The sequence below is a fragment of the Perca flavescens genome, chromosome 7 (genome assembly GCF_004354835.1).
Source record: "Perca flavescens isolate YP-PL-M2 chromosome 7, PFLA_1.0, whole genome shotgun sequence".
Classification (NCBI taxonomy): Eukaryota; Metazoa; Chordata; class Actinopteri; order Perciformes; family Percidae; genus Perca; species Perca flavescens.
In genome coordinates this window covers 25639280-25654279 of record NC_041337.1, presented here as the reverse complement: position 1 = coordinate 25654279, position 15000 = coordinate 25639280, and the positions used below count along the sequence as shown (strand labels likewise).

The following is a 15000-nucleotide window of genomic DNA, read 5'->3' as shown; positions in this document are numbered from 1 at the left end:
AACTGAGACCCATATTTACACCTTCTATCATACATGAGCAAAAACACTGTCGTTTTAGTCTTTAGAGAATGATGGAGCCGTACTGAGCTGCAGAGAACAGCACTTTGCCCAATGATATGAACAACATAAACATTTAATGGTCATTATTAAAACATCATCACTGAAGGCGGGTTACTCAGTCTGTAAACTATGAGGCAACTTTTTCGTCTTCTTCTGTTGAATAACTAGATAACTTAAATTAACAGGCGGGTTTGACCCGATTTGCCCTCATCCAACTAAAAGCTGTATGAGGTTGTGTAAACACCAGGTAACAAGACTTCTGATCATGTAATTAAACTGCTGGGTCATATTTGAAAAAAGAATCTCTTCTAATTATACAGTAGCAAACAAGTGTGGAGAATAAATCATTTATTTACGAATCAGAAAACATTGGAGAGAGTATATACTTACCCATATACTTACTCATTTGCACGCAGCCTAAATTCATTATTTATCCCGGAGAATGAATAAATTGTCCCTGTTAGCCTGTGATTGAACTTGAAGCTGGTGAAAAATTCAGCCAGCGCTGCTGTACCCCAGTGAGCAGCTATCTAATGAAAATAACACAGCAAGAAGGAAGACACAGACTTTAATGATTGCATTTGGGTTGGGAGTGGAAACTGAGAAAATAATGAGAAAGAGGAAAGAGACTCAGGAAGAGACTTTGGTGCAGAGAAACTGAAGAAGAAGGTTTGTTTTTGAATGGATTTTATGATCTTACTCATTACAAATACAAAAATAACACTAAACCCGGGTAACAAAAATGAAACCCCCCTTTTGGTTTAATTTATGACCCAATATAAATGTAAATATGGCACCGTTGCTGGGTCAAAATAACCACATGTTGGTATGGCTGAATAACCCGATGGAAACAATATAATTTTTTTATTTTTTAAATGGGTCAAAATAAGACATTCTTTGCACGTGATTGGTGATCCAGTGTTTTTTATGTTCATGGGTTGGTCGGGGCGATATTCACCCAGTACTGGGTACCACGATGTACCCAAATTGGGTTGAAAACCATCATTATTTAGTATTTACTTTCAATGCACTCCATTTAAACCTTTTATATCTCCCGCACACAGTCTGAGGTCCCAAGGTAGGAGCCTATTGGCAATACGAATGAATAAAGGGTGCTTAAAGGTCCAATGTGTGGGAATTTCTCCCATCTAGCGTTGAGATCATATATCGTAAATCAACTCTCTCGCACCACGCAGTTCAAAGTACGTATTATAGCTACGGTAGCCTTCACGCTTCAAAAAGCCGGTCTCTTGCTCTTTTCAATATCTTCAATATCTTTTTCTGGGCGAAGAAGAAGACTCCTGTTCCTGAAATTTGTATTATGAATACATGTGGTCCTCCATGTTTCCTTCCTCAAACTTGCCGGGGCCGGGAAGCTACGATACCCATTAGCAGCATTAGCAGCACCTGTGAGTTTATCATGTGACAGCGAAAACATGAAAGGCAGAGCAGTATGTCCTGTATGTCCCTTACTGGCTAACGTATTTCAAGATGGTGCATGAATATGGACAACACAGATTTTGATAATGAACAACTTAACACGTTACACACTGGACCTTCAAAATGTGATAATGGACTCCTCAACTCTGATGTGCCTTTCTGAATATCTTATTTTAAACTGCTTCTGAAAACCCACTTTCATTGAAAGCCTTTTTTATAATTTAATTTTAATTGGCTAATACGGCTAATCCTAATATGTGTGCATTCAGATTACTTTTGTTATTGTTGCATTTGCACTTTGTTTACTTTTCGATCATTTTTGCTAACTGATCAAAATTTGTACTATTCACTTAGTTTATTGTGTCATTTTGCGCCTTGTGTAAAGCTCGGAGTAGTCACTGGTGTTGATAAGTGTTATGTATTATGAACAAAGAAAAGAAAGTAGGGGAGAGAAAAGGAGTAAGTGAGAGACTAAGTGCAAAAAAGGAATTGAGAGACTGAGAAAATAAGAGTGAGAAAAATCGGAATAAAGATGAAAGCTGATTTGTCTCTCATTTCCACTCTAACTAGGTTTTCCCGGAGCAGTGTATGGGCGTGCGTGCCTGCATTTGTGTGTGTGCAGGCTGGCCACAATGATCTGGGATCTTGATCCCTCCCAGAGAGAGAGAGAGAGAGAGAGAGAGAGAGAGAGAGAGAGAGAGAGAGAGAGAGAGAGAGAGAGAGAGCAGTCACATGCGGAGAGGAGCTGGGACGAGAGACAGCACAGAAGAGAGTTGTCAAACTGCGAGGAGGCAGCGGTGAGATGACTTAGTTTTTTCTTGGAATACATTTTCCCCTCCATCTCCGAAGCCCACACACACACACACACACACACACACACACACACACAAACACACAGATGGTAAAGTGTGAGTGCTGCTGTTAGGAACAGTGAATAATTTTCAGGATCTGGACTTACTCAAGACTCTTTGGATTCAGCATCTATGTGACTTGGACTTGTGTTTTTCACAGTACAACACTTTGGACTGAGAGTGTGTATCCCTGTGTGTGTTAGTGTGTGTTTAATGCAAACACTGAGATTTTGACTGACACTGTGTTGGCACTTGTTACTGTAGTTGCCTGAATCTGTAGGCTTGGACTCGCACTTGGACTCGGTGTGCGTGTTGTGTGTGTGAGGAGGAGGATGTGTTCGCTTGTGACAGCGGTCCTGCTAGCCCACCTCGGGGCTACCTTAACGGGGGCATGGAGAGCATCTCAGCCAAGACTGCAGTTCACACACTCCGGTAAGAGGCTTTTTTTGTTTTCAGTGGTTCAAGTCTTTTTTTTTTTTTTTTTTTTTTGCTCTTACTGTCTAAGACATCTGTCTCGCTCTCATTCTCCACACACACATACATACACACATGCAGGTGACAGGAATTACACGCTTCTTCTCATTTTTCACTTTTCTGTCTTTCCTGTTCTGTTACTGCCCACACAATTGTTACACGATATGTGGAGCTCAAATTATAGACTACCTTTCTGTCCCTCTACGTGTTTTCTTTCTTTCCCACACTGTCTCACTTCCTCCATCTCCGTTTTCACCTGCTTCGATTTATCTTCCTCCAGTAGTCAAGTTTGGCTGTGAAAGCCTTGTCTTTGGCCCCCACCCACCTCACTTTCTCACACCATGAGGTCCGTTCAGAAGTGCCGTACTTTTAAGTGCTCATTTTGTTTCTCCAATACAATCGCAATGTTAGAAATAGAGTTTCCCCCCTCTAGATTACATATTCAGTGTTTAGAAATGGTTACAGCATATTACCGTAGGGACAGCTGATGTAAGACACCTTACAGGGAAATTGTAGTTTATTCCAACTTGGGTCTGATTTTCATAGTTTTGTCCATACTTTATTTTAGTTATGATAACATTGTACTCAGCAAAGAAATCTCTGAGATCTGAAGACATGGTGGTGACATTGCTACATCATAGTCAGATGGCATTAGAAACACAAGTCAGACAATCAGACAGGTTGTAAACAAGCTAATACTTTAGCCAGATTATCTAAACTACTTTATTTGTAAGTAAACTGAACTGTGGCTATGTTTTTTAATACACTGGAAAACTGTACAAACAAAAGTAGAGTGAGTCAAATTTGAAGTCCATCTATAATCTGTGGTGGATGTTTACAAAGGACTGTTTGGATTATAGTTTTACCATCCACCTATCTTTTCTCTTCCAAAGTTTGCCTAAACTGGGAGTTTTTTTTTGCGATTTAGCATTTTTCCAGATCTCATCTTTAAAGACCTTTATGTACTGCGTTGCCATTTTATTGCCTTTAGATTTATGTCCTGCAGAAATCCAGTCTTACGCCAACATCTTTGAAACAATTTACACCCAAAGACATCATTCCTGTCATTCTTGACAGGAATGATGTCGCAGGATTTTAAATCACGTGTCTATGTCTGTTAGTTTTAGTCATGGCTAAGAAATAATCATCTGATGGCAGAAGTCCAAGATCCAGATGACTACCAAATTAATTATTTCTTGGCCGTAGGCCGATCGGTCCACCACAGTCAAATCCATGCAGAGGTTGCTGAAAACCCCCGCAGAAAGACCAAACAGATCCTCCACAAAAATGGGAAAGGAAAGCCATTATTAAATGTTACTAAAATGTGAAATTTCAGCTATGTTTTTAGCATATACAGTGGTGGAGAAATGAATTGTGCATTGGTATTCTGATGTATTTCATCCTCTTTTTCTCAGTGTCAGTCTTTTTCATCATGCACTTGTTAGTTGCCACTGTGCAGCACGTTGCATAAACACATGTTGAATCAACATGCCAGTGTTAAACAAGAGCACAGGCTATCCTCTTAGTAGGTTTATGCATGGTTGAATTGGAGTCGACAGATCCTTTTAAATGGTGCACAATCTTCTAATAGTTGTTGCCATTAGTTTTAACCTTGCGGAAGCAGCCGTTGCGGGGTGGGGGGCGGAGGGCGGGGGGGTTGCCTCACTGGAGAGTAGAAGACAATGTATATGAAGCTCTCTGAGATGTATGTAGTATCAGTCTGCTCCTCCAAACAGGATGGGATTTTGACCCATGTTGGGTGTTTCGTTGTTTAGGTATAACCAATATGACGTTTAAAAGTAATGAGAAAGCAAAGACCTGCATCTTCTAATTAAAAAAAAAAAAGGATTTGGTGTTCAATCTTTTGCCCTCTCAGCCAATATTTACAGTGAAGCGTTTTCAAATTAAAAGCTTCTTTGAGGTTTCAAGGCCTTTAGTTACAGTGAGATAAACTCCTCCCTTTGATCATGTTTACCAGAGACACCGTAGAGTAAGAAACCAACTGATTACACATGCTTACATAAGCCAAAACACAAAGGGTCTGTGAAGAAGGCTAGATGTGATAAGGCTGAAGTCGACAAATCATGACCTAGAAAGTACAGACAGAGGGAAAAGGGAAACCTTGTTGGATTCTCCCAGGTGGGAATTTAGCTCTAATGAAATCTGAATGTGAAAATGTGAAAAGCTGAATGTGTGTGTGTGTGTGTGTGTGTGTGTGTGTGTGTGTGTGTGTGTGTGTGTGTGTGTGTGTGTGTGTGTGTGTGTGTGTGTGTGTGTGTGTGTGTGTGTGTGTGCTTAAATAGAACAGTTTCAGTTCCAGGATATCTGCCCACTTCAGTCTTTGTTGTGTATTCTACTCATGAATTATAACAACAGAGATTGTTTGGCTATGTGTCTTTTATAGCTACAGGGGCCAGTATGTTCATCTTTGGGAAGAGAACAAAAAGAAATATGTGATGTGAAGTGTGTAGTAGGGATTGTGATGTCCCCAGTCATGCCTGTGTGTGTGTGTGTGTGTGTGTGTGTGTGTGTGTGTGCACTCTCTCTCCCTCCCTCCCTCCCTCTCTCTCTCTCTCTCTCTCTCTCTCTCTGTGGGAGCTCCATTCTGTGGTCATTTCCCTTACCATCACCACGGGTTTTTTTTTTTTAAAGGAAGGAGATTTTTTTGGCGGGGAATCGCTGTAATTAGAAAAAGATTTCAGCTCCACTTAAACACGTTGACTCTGAGCTTGTTTAACAGTTAAGCGACACTGTACACGTTGACTTTATTTCATCTGTTGAACTCATAGCTGACAACCACTGTAGAAAACAGCCAAAACAGACCAAAAACAGCAGCAAAATAGTGATAGAATTATGCAAGAAAAACACATGACAAGGAGAGAACAGCTTCACAAGATGATAAAAAGAAAAAAAAAAACAGTATGAGAATCTACTAAACGAATGATATGGAATATGTGCAGATTGAGATCAGCAATTCAATTAACCTGTTAACACACAGTGTAATGTACAACATAAGACACATTATATGAAAAGAAAAAAGAAAGTAATATAAAAAAAAAAGTGAAACTGCAGAAAAATTACCGTTTAATACAGAGTCAACACATCAATTTAGCAATCAAGGGTGTTAATCTGAAACAAAACTGTAGTAGTGCTTTTTCAAAGAGTGTGACCCTTTTTTAATGCGTGGTATTGAAAGAAAACTTCGCACTGTACACGTCTGCAGACTAAAAACCTAATCATTTTGCTGATTTTCACATTTTAATTTCCTCTGCTGGTGGAGAAACTGCCCATCCACTGAGCTTTGGAAATATGTTCAAAACCACACTGGTGAAACTCTGAAAGCCATCAAGCTGAAAATGAGGATTTTTTTTTTTTTTTTACTTACAGAGAAAGGTTTCACCTGCCAGCAGCAGGAAACTATTTTATTCATCCTACCAGTCCACGTCATACTAAAGCTTTGTCCCAAAAATGAGCAACATTCTGATTGTAATGGGGCTTGAAGTATGTATGTACTGCATATACTCTGGACAAAATATATAATAATATGTCTCACTCAGTAAGCTGTGTGTGTGAAGCAGACTATATTCACTCAGTATTTCTTATTGATTGTGCTAATGTCCAAGAATACAATGCACAACAGAAATGAAGGAGCTGCTTACAGCTGAAAAAATCTCAAAGAAACTGAATGGTGGTGTGAAAAATAGATGAGAAAACAGAAGGATCCCTGAAAACAGTTTTACGCCTTTAGTAGCATGGAGCTGTTTTTCTATAAGTATATCCCTGTTTTGTTTATCTCAAGCACACACACAATGACGCATATACATGCGAGCGTTGTGTGACGCGATACAAAGTCCTACCAATGGTGTCCACTGTGCCAGCAAAGCCGTATACATGGAATGTCTTCACAGTTGCCCCTGTTGCCAGTAAAATACCATTAGCAGAGGATGGTTTCAATCCATCAACCTCTGGGTTATGGTCCCAGCATGCTTCCGCTGCGCCACTCTGCTGACAATCACCATAGATGGGACTTTCTACAATTGGTGGTTTAGGAGGCCAATACCTTATCCATTAGGTCAGTGCGGCTTCACAGCACACAAACTGACCAGTTCAATTGACAGTGAGTTCCACTACAATGCCAAACTGGCTTTAGTCAACAATGGCCCCTGAGGTCACCGTGGCAGAGGTGGCAATAAAGAGACAAAGTAACTCATAGTGGATGGTTACATTACAAACTGTGAATATGGTGTTTGAAAGACATGGCCGTTTACCAGGCAGGGGGAGTCTAACAACGAGACTAGGTTGAAACCTAATATATGGCTGGACCATATGGTCAAAGTGCTAAATTGTGGAAAAATCTTTACAGGCATCGTCAGTGGTGTCTATAAAACCGGTTTACCTTAATACTGAGATGAGCTGAAGCAGGCATGCATGTCCTTAACTTCCTTCATGTCTTATCTGTAGTATGTTGTTGCAATCCTTGTGAGGCCGTCAAGATGTGAATTGGTGGGCCGGTTTCTCTGTCTCCTCTTGATAGTGTTCATGGTTGAGAATGTTGGCTCATGTGTATATATTCACAAAGAAGGACATCACTTTTTGTACAAAAGGTTTCAAAGTTGGAAAATCTGCTTCAGACACCAAAGTCTAAAAGTCAACACCTCTGACCACTACTTAAACTTTGCTTCAAGGATATTGTTTTTCAGCAACTCTACGATTTCTCTTTCCAGAGCAGGTGCAGGAACAATTATTCTAAATGCAGTATATAGTAGTTATTGTCGTCATTAAAATGGAGGTTAAAGTACATTGAACTTCTCTAAAGAGTACCACTGTCCACTGTCAATCACCCCAGATGGGACTCGAACCCACAATCCCTGGCTTAGGAGGCCAGTGCCTTATCCATTAGGCCACTGGGGCTTGAAAGCATATGAATTGACCAGTTCTCTTAACACGCAGTGAGTTCCACTTTGCGACAACAATATGACAGGCACAAACATTGGCTTTCAATAACACAACAATGGCCCCCGATGCTACTGTGGCAGTAACAGAGACAACAGCAAATATTTAAGAGAAACCGAAAGAGGAGGGGACTGTAAAGCTTCAAAACGTTGTGTTGCTGTTCATTTTGCACCAATTAGGTTTTATTTATATTAATTTATACCCGTATAACCTTACTTTCATTATTTATAAGTTATTTATAGTAAAGCTTCTTATTCTATTCTAGTTATATGATAACATTGTTGCATTAATAATATCACTTTTGCCATCAAGTATCTCCTTGTTTCATCTCATGTCATATTTAAATACTTCATTCATGGTTCTGATGATGCTGCTTGTAGTAAATGGCTAAGCTTCTTTCACATGAACATTCTCATAGCTGGATTGGAAAACTGTAAAGTTTAATAATTTCTTCTATACTAACTGTAAAAACACAATGCATTTTGAGTAATTTTAGTATGTTGTATGTTGAGTATAGAATGGGACACAGCATGCATTTTTTTCCTTTCAGCTTTTGTGAACTTAAGTCTGGACAGGTGTTGGGATATGTGATGATACTGACATTCAGAGCTGTTAGTCTAACAGAGAGAGAGAGGTCCTTTCACTGTCTGAGAGATTTGTTCTGATTGGTGAAGCAATCAGACTGACTGACCAGACAGGTTCATGTGTCTGAAAAAAAATAAACAGCTTTAAATACTTAAATACATGCCTGATTACCTCTAAATCCCCCATCTCTCTCTTAATGACTAAATTATCCCAGTTATTCACTCAAACTTCATGTCGCCCTTATGCAGGAGTGGGCACACACACAAACACACACACACACACACACACACACACACACACACACACACACACACACACACACACACACACACACACACACACACGTAATGAGTCCATTATCCCAGCCATTCAGTGGATGGTAGTGTTATTTTCTTGATGGCAGTTAGAGATACCATCTCAGTACCACACACACACACACACACATACACCCACACACCCACACACATTTCCCTGCAAAGCATTAGCTGAAACATGTACACAACTATTGAACTAATCATATTAGTCTAATCACCTGCTACTTTCCAGCACAAAGCTACTTTCAAAATTATAACACACACACATGAGAATATATATACAGTAGATTCATCGTCACAATCACAGAATAAAGCTCCCTAAATGCCTCAAAGGGAGTTTGAATGGTTCATGATTAAGTCAGTGTGAATCTATTTTCCCACATGGAGAGTCATGTTTTATTCATACAGCATTCACTTAGTGAATTGGTTTACCGTAGACATTTAGTAATGTTAGTCAGTCACTGGAGAATATGGGAATTGAATCATATGAGTTTCTTTGGTATGAGTGGAGACATTGGCTTTGACCATTGACCTCTATACTGCTGATTACTCGTGATGGTTGTGATTCAGGTGTTTAAACTTGTCCTGCTGTTTCCCCAGTGTCTTTCTGGAGAAATGCCCAACTTATAATGTAAATGCAAATGAGTCCTTTTCAATTTCACGCTATTATCATGCAAATTGGTTGGTTTTACTAAACGCTAGATTAGTTCATCATTGTCCAGATGCATGTTTGCCCATGTGCATGTTTGTAAAATTCAATTTAGTTACTTTTTTAATTTTTATCTGTATGTTGTGACTTTATGAAGGACAAAGCCCATCATCCCCAGCGGCAAAATTTAAGGAGTCATAAACAGCTGCGTTCATACAAAACTAGATGAGCTGTCTGTTTTTAATAAAGTAGAAGGACGTTGTGTAGCTGTGTTGTCTGTGAAAGAAACAAGCCTACATCCACACGAAACAGCTGTCAGCTGTCAGCTGTCATGGCCACCATTAGACTCTATACACGCTAAGCCACATTCAAATGATTGCGGTTACAACTTTGATCCCCTTCACCGTACAGGGGATTGATCATTTATTCACTCATAGTATTTACGTGAATACATTTCAGCTTTTTTGATGAAATTGTAAAAGGCTACGTAACAAATATCAACCTCATCGCAATGTTTTATTGCTTGTAAATCGTCAAAAGTATTTCCTTCTCACCCCACTGACCCTTCGGCTCAGTGTGGAATTCCTTTGAATCTAAAGACGTTATAACTCTTCTGACTTGTGATAGCCTCTCGGTTAGCTAGCCACGTGGTAGTAAACAGAACTTGCAAACTCTTAAACCTTGAAATATATCTTAGTGTATTTTTGTAAATACAAATACAAAGCCTGTCTGGTTTTCTTTTCCCACTGGACTGATTCAAAGAGCTTCTTATTTTCTTATTGTCTTGGCATCTTGCGCTTAGATGAAACTATAATCTTAGGTAAAAGCTTGAGTTTTATTTGATCTGTTGTGTATTTGTAAGTTTCTTTGTGGTGTTGAGGTTGTAAGTCTAGATGTAAGACCTGGTTCTCGGTGTATGTTGTACATCTTCCTCCACTTTCCACCAACCTCACCTTTCTCTTCTTTCTGTGTATTACTGTAATAAAGCACAAAAGCCTTCGGAGTGATATTAAAAATCAAGAGATATTTCATTATGCATTTATTCTTTCAGATCTGTTTCTATCTAAGCCAGTGCTTTCCGGGCTCAGGGCTCGGGATGTTGTTGAGATGTGGATTTCACTGGGACGGTTATCTGGCACAGAATCAGGCTATTCTCTATTATTAATTTTAATGGAGGCAGTCCCCAACGGTGGCGCTACATTACTTGTCACTATTGGAGTCAAACGGCAGCTGTTTGCCCATCCCAAACACAAGTAGGGCAGCTATTTGCTTTTGAAGAAGACCTTATTTTGCAGGTTTTCTTGAATACTACAGTAATTTGACAAAATATAAAGTATTCGGTTATGGAAAAGTATTTAGCCTCATCTGCTGATTTTTTTCTTCTGCTTTCCAGAATATTTGGAGGGCCTGATAAAATGTTCTCATAACAAAACTTTAACTAAACTTAGGCCCTATTAAGACAATAAAAAAAAAACGTGATTAAGGGGCTTGGTGCTTGAGGGTTTCCTCTTCTCTCTGGACAGAGACAGTGAAGGGACTCTAATTACACCCTTGCTTTGGCAACAACAGCCCCTGACAACAGTGGACATGCTGTAAATTTACCCTCGAGAGGTTTCTGGTGTTAATATCCGAGGTTATCTTTAGCCTGAAGCCTGTAATTAAGCAGTAAAAAAAAACCCACAAGCTTCATATTTCTTCTATTTCCCTTAAGTATTAATTTGCTCTAATCTGCCCTACTCTCAATAATCTACAGCTGAGTTTCTCACCTCTAGTACTGTGTGTCAGCATTTCTTTCCTATGTAACATTCAAGAGACATTTGTAAAGTTGTTACTCCTATTACTCAAGTGCTGTGCACAGGTGGCCAGGGGATAAACCTTTTTTTGTGAGCTAAGGCAAAACAAAATGTCATATTGGCTAGAAAAAGTTTCAGTAACCCTCACCTGGACATCTTGGGTTGCTACTCTCTTCAGCTTTGTGCAGACGTATATTTCAAACTGCATTCCTTTCACTTTAGCTCTATGAGGGAACTTAATCCACAAAGACATACTTGACTGGTTGGCAAGCTGGAATCCAGAAGTAGATGGGATCAACAGTGCTAAGACCAACTCTAACCAGCAGTTTACCCCATTAGCTGTAGATTAGGACGGACTGGAGACGCAGGATATGAGGGCGTGTAGACTTGAAGTGGATACTCATAGGTTTATTCCCAAAGGAAATATAAAGCTCACTTTTTCTACAAATGTGAAAGATTGTGAAGAATCTGACTGATTGAGTATAAGATAACTTAAAGAAAAAAGGCAGCTAGTAGACGTCAGTCAAGCCTCAGCTTAGTGCTACATGTACACCAGCACTAAACATCTGATCTTTAACCCTTGGTGTTAGCGATCTTGCATTCCCAAGGTTGCGTAAACAAGAAGAAACCACAAGAATTGAGAATCAAATTCTTGTGGTTCCTGTCTGTTTTGTCAGTGATGGAAACATTAGACAAGTGCCACAAAAGGTTGGAAGTCAGACTTCCTTTTCCTGTTTAAATAGATGCAGGACTTATCAGAAAATAGTGAGGATGTACAGCAACAGATAGTGGTTGTTATCGTCTGCTGGCGGGGCTTTAAAGTAGGCATTCGTCATAAATTTGACCCTAAAGGCTGATTGTAAATATAAATCTGAAGTCACTGCAGAATCATGTCCATACATAACCTTCAGAGGAAGGCTACTTTATTTATAGGCGCCCGTTTTTAAGATGTAGAGATATCATTATTGCCCATTTGCTGAAGCAAATGTCCGTGAAGTATACCGTCTAGCATGCTTTGATGTTGAGCCAAGAAGTAGTAGAAGTAGAAGGCACAGACAATTTATAGACTGCAGTGCTTTTTAACTCTGATGGGTCATGCTGATGATTTTGCTGCACAGAGTACTCACTAGTCTATGAGTAGTACACAGTAGTGATTTTCTTGAGTATCTGTCACCAGGCCACTAAGGGTACTTGTTCCTCTTGGGATAAGTCCTCTTACGTACGGAGCATATATGAATCTTTTGGTAAGATGAACTAACACACCACTGTACTTGGTTAAGGTTAGAGAAAGATTCATGGTTCATTGACTGCTGGAAGGAGACAAGACGGTAACTGGGGCCGGTCTTTTCTCTTCATCTTTGTCATATGAGGAATAAGTATTGTGTGTTCAAAAACCCAAACCAAATAGACATTTTAGCATGAGAAAAAAAAAGAAAACTTGTTATAGCTGCTCATCAAAAACCTCTGTCCGTCTAGCCATGAGCAAAGCATTTAGCCACCAACATTGTTCCGCACTGGGAATGAGACTGGGTGTAACTGTGTGAATGTGAAGCAGAAAAAACAATGAGTGTTCTCAGTGAACCTTCTCTTGGATAAATAAAGATGGAAAAAGAAAAAGGCAAACAGTGAATGGACTCTAATGTCTGTATGCAGCAACATGGCTACCCAGGCCGACAGTCTGATGATGATGAATAATCATAAGCGCAGAGGTCAAAGGTCAAGCTGTCCACGTGGGTCTGGTCTGTCGGTGACACAGTCCAGACGTACTGCTTCTGTGTGTTTGGCTATAGTGTGTGTGTGTGTGTGTGTGTGTGTGTGTGTGTGTGTGAGATTTAAATCCATGTGGAACAGCAATGAGTATATAATTAGTTAATCTGCATGTAAATGATGATTTTATTTTTTTTATAGGAGCAAGTACGTAACCATAGAACAATGGTTCCTAACCTAAGGACACAATGCCCAAAGGGATTAGAGAATAAATCTGGCAAATTGCAAGATGTATAAGACTACAAGATGTCAGCCTAATGTCTGAAGATGTGGGAAAATGAGCAGTGTGAAATGTCAACTTCAACTTCAACTTCAACTTTATTTGTGTCCCCGAAGGGCGATTCGGTGTGCAGCAATTGTAAACACATACAAGACACATAAATACATACAAGTTTTGCACACAGTTCAACTGGAACACAAATGGAACAATACGAGGACAAATAAATACCAGTACAAGGTGCATGGATAGCAGCGTCAAAGTAACCTACATAGAGTAGGAAAAGTGCATATCAGCCTACAAAGACACAATATAATCAACAATGTTCATCGTCAACAACAACATCAGCATCCATTACATTACATAACCAACCCCTTTTATCAACGTTTTTGACATCCTCAACACATAATCAACAGACTAGAATATACTGTATAACCAACTAAGGAATAAATAAAGAAAGAAAGAAAGAAAAGAAAGTCATAGTGGTGGACAACTAATTCTGCATCCAGGACACTGTTACAGGTTTTGGATGCCATTGATTTTGACATTACTGATTCTTGAAATTAGTCTCTCTTGCCCGATCACCTTTACACATTATGAGAGTTTTGAGAGGCCACACTATATGATTGATTCTGATGTGACAAGTCACGGCAGACTTTAAGGCACCAAGAACATCTGATCTGACATAGTGACCATCTCAAAAGACATGAATGTGGTTTGATCTTTGCGTAAGAGAGGAAGACTTTAAGGAGATTTAAAAACAGCTGCATGCATGTGTGTTAGAAATTATTTTGTGTGTGTGCACGTACTTGTGCATGTCTTCACATGAGTGCCCATCTGTGTGCCTATAGGCTTTGTTCCCAGGCTTCTGCAGGCCTCCTGCTGTAATTGCACCAGTAATTGTAAGTGATAACCCCATTTCCACAGGAAACGTGCCCCGGTTTCCTCGCCCCCCGCCACCATCATCCCCCCCTGGTGGCACAGCCAACAAAGTCCTCCCCCTGGGAACGTTGCACCAGACAGCTAATGTTCCCTGGAGCTTGGCGAGTAGATGAACAGACGGACAAAGACAGACACAGAAACAAATCTACACACGTGTGTAGCTTACTAACACATTCACATGGACGATGCTGTAGGCTGTGAGGGAATAATTGGATAAATCAATGATAAGTGTAGCGTGTGCGTGTGCGTGTGTGTGCGTGCATCAAAAAGTGGTGCGTCTGGATGTAAAAACAAGGAGAACATGCAGTCATACACCAGGAAAATAACAAAGTTGGACTCCCATGAGTGAGATAACGATTGAAAGACAGACTTGATTATTTCATCATCCTTTCTTTCATTTATTTCTTATATGTCACTCATATTTTACTGTGCCAGTGCAAACTCCTGCAAGGCTTACAGAACTATTCTTATATTTTACTTTATATGTGTTGCAAGTCTTGCACTCACAATTGGGAAGGTTTCCTCTAAAATGTGGTATTGCTCATAAACTGTGGAATAATCCAGCACTGCAGGCGTGCTAACCAAATTAACAAACATCCTACCTGTCAGCAGTATGCAGTTGTCATCTCAGCCCTGATGTGTTGTGATGCCAGCATGGAAAGCAGTGCAGAAGTTCACTGTTTGCCTAATGGATACTTAGCAGAGTTGTCCTGTCTCACTGCTTTCCTCCATTGTTTCTGTTGCTGTGACGTCCCTGCACCTTTGGACAGCCTCATCTTGACAGTCACACCTGAGCTCAAAGCTGGTCATGCCCACCCACAAGCATATATCTCAAACATCACTGAAAAAGGTCTTTGCGGTGGAGCTCGGAGAGGGACACACAGGAACCTTTACTGACCACTAGTGATTATTCTCTTCTGAGTAACAAACCTCTGGTTCATGTCACCTGTCAAGA

The 15000-nt window shown here is 39.9% G+C and overlaps 1 protein-coding gene, 1 long non-coding RNA gene and 1 other non-coding gene across 3 annotated transcripts in view; 2 read left to right on the top strand and 1 right to left on the bottom strand.

The window, feature by feature from the left end:
- LOC114558166 (uncharacterized) overlaps positions 1–2139 on the top strand; it is a 5175-nt gene extending 3036 nt beyond the window's left edge. Inside the window, exon 3 of the long non-coding RNA XR_003692928.1 lies at positions 2071–2139. This is a non-coding gene — a long non-coding RNA (uncharacterized LOC114558166). The remainder of the gene's footprint in view (positions 1–2070) is intronic.
- A 66-nt stretch (positions 2140–2205) lies between these two features.
- The window catches only part of sema3h (sema domain, immunoglobulin domain (Ig), short basic domain, secreted, (semaphorin) 3H), a 51591-nt gene continuing 38796 nt past the window's right edge, over positions 2206–15000 (top strand). Inside the window, exons 1-2 of the mRNA XM_028582619.1 lie at positions 2206–2297; positions 2616–2783. Of these exons, the coding sequence (XP_028438420.1) occupies positions 2684–2783 (100 nt within the window). The 5' untranslated portion in view covers positions 2206–2297; positions 2616–2683. The remainder of the gene's footprint in view (positions 2298–2615; positions 2784–15000) is intronic.
- Positions 7664–7736, bottom strand: trnar-ccu (transfer RNA arginine (anticodon CCU)). The gene has a single exon. It is a non-coding gene; the product is annotated as a tRNA-Arg (tRNA).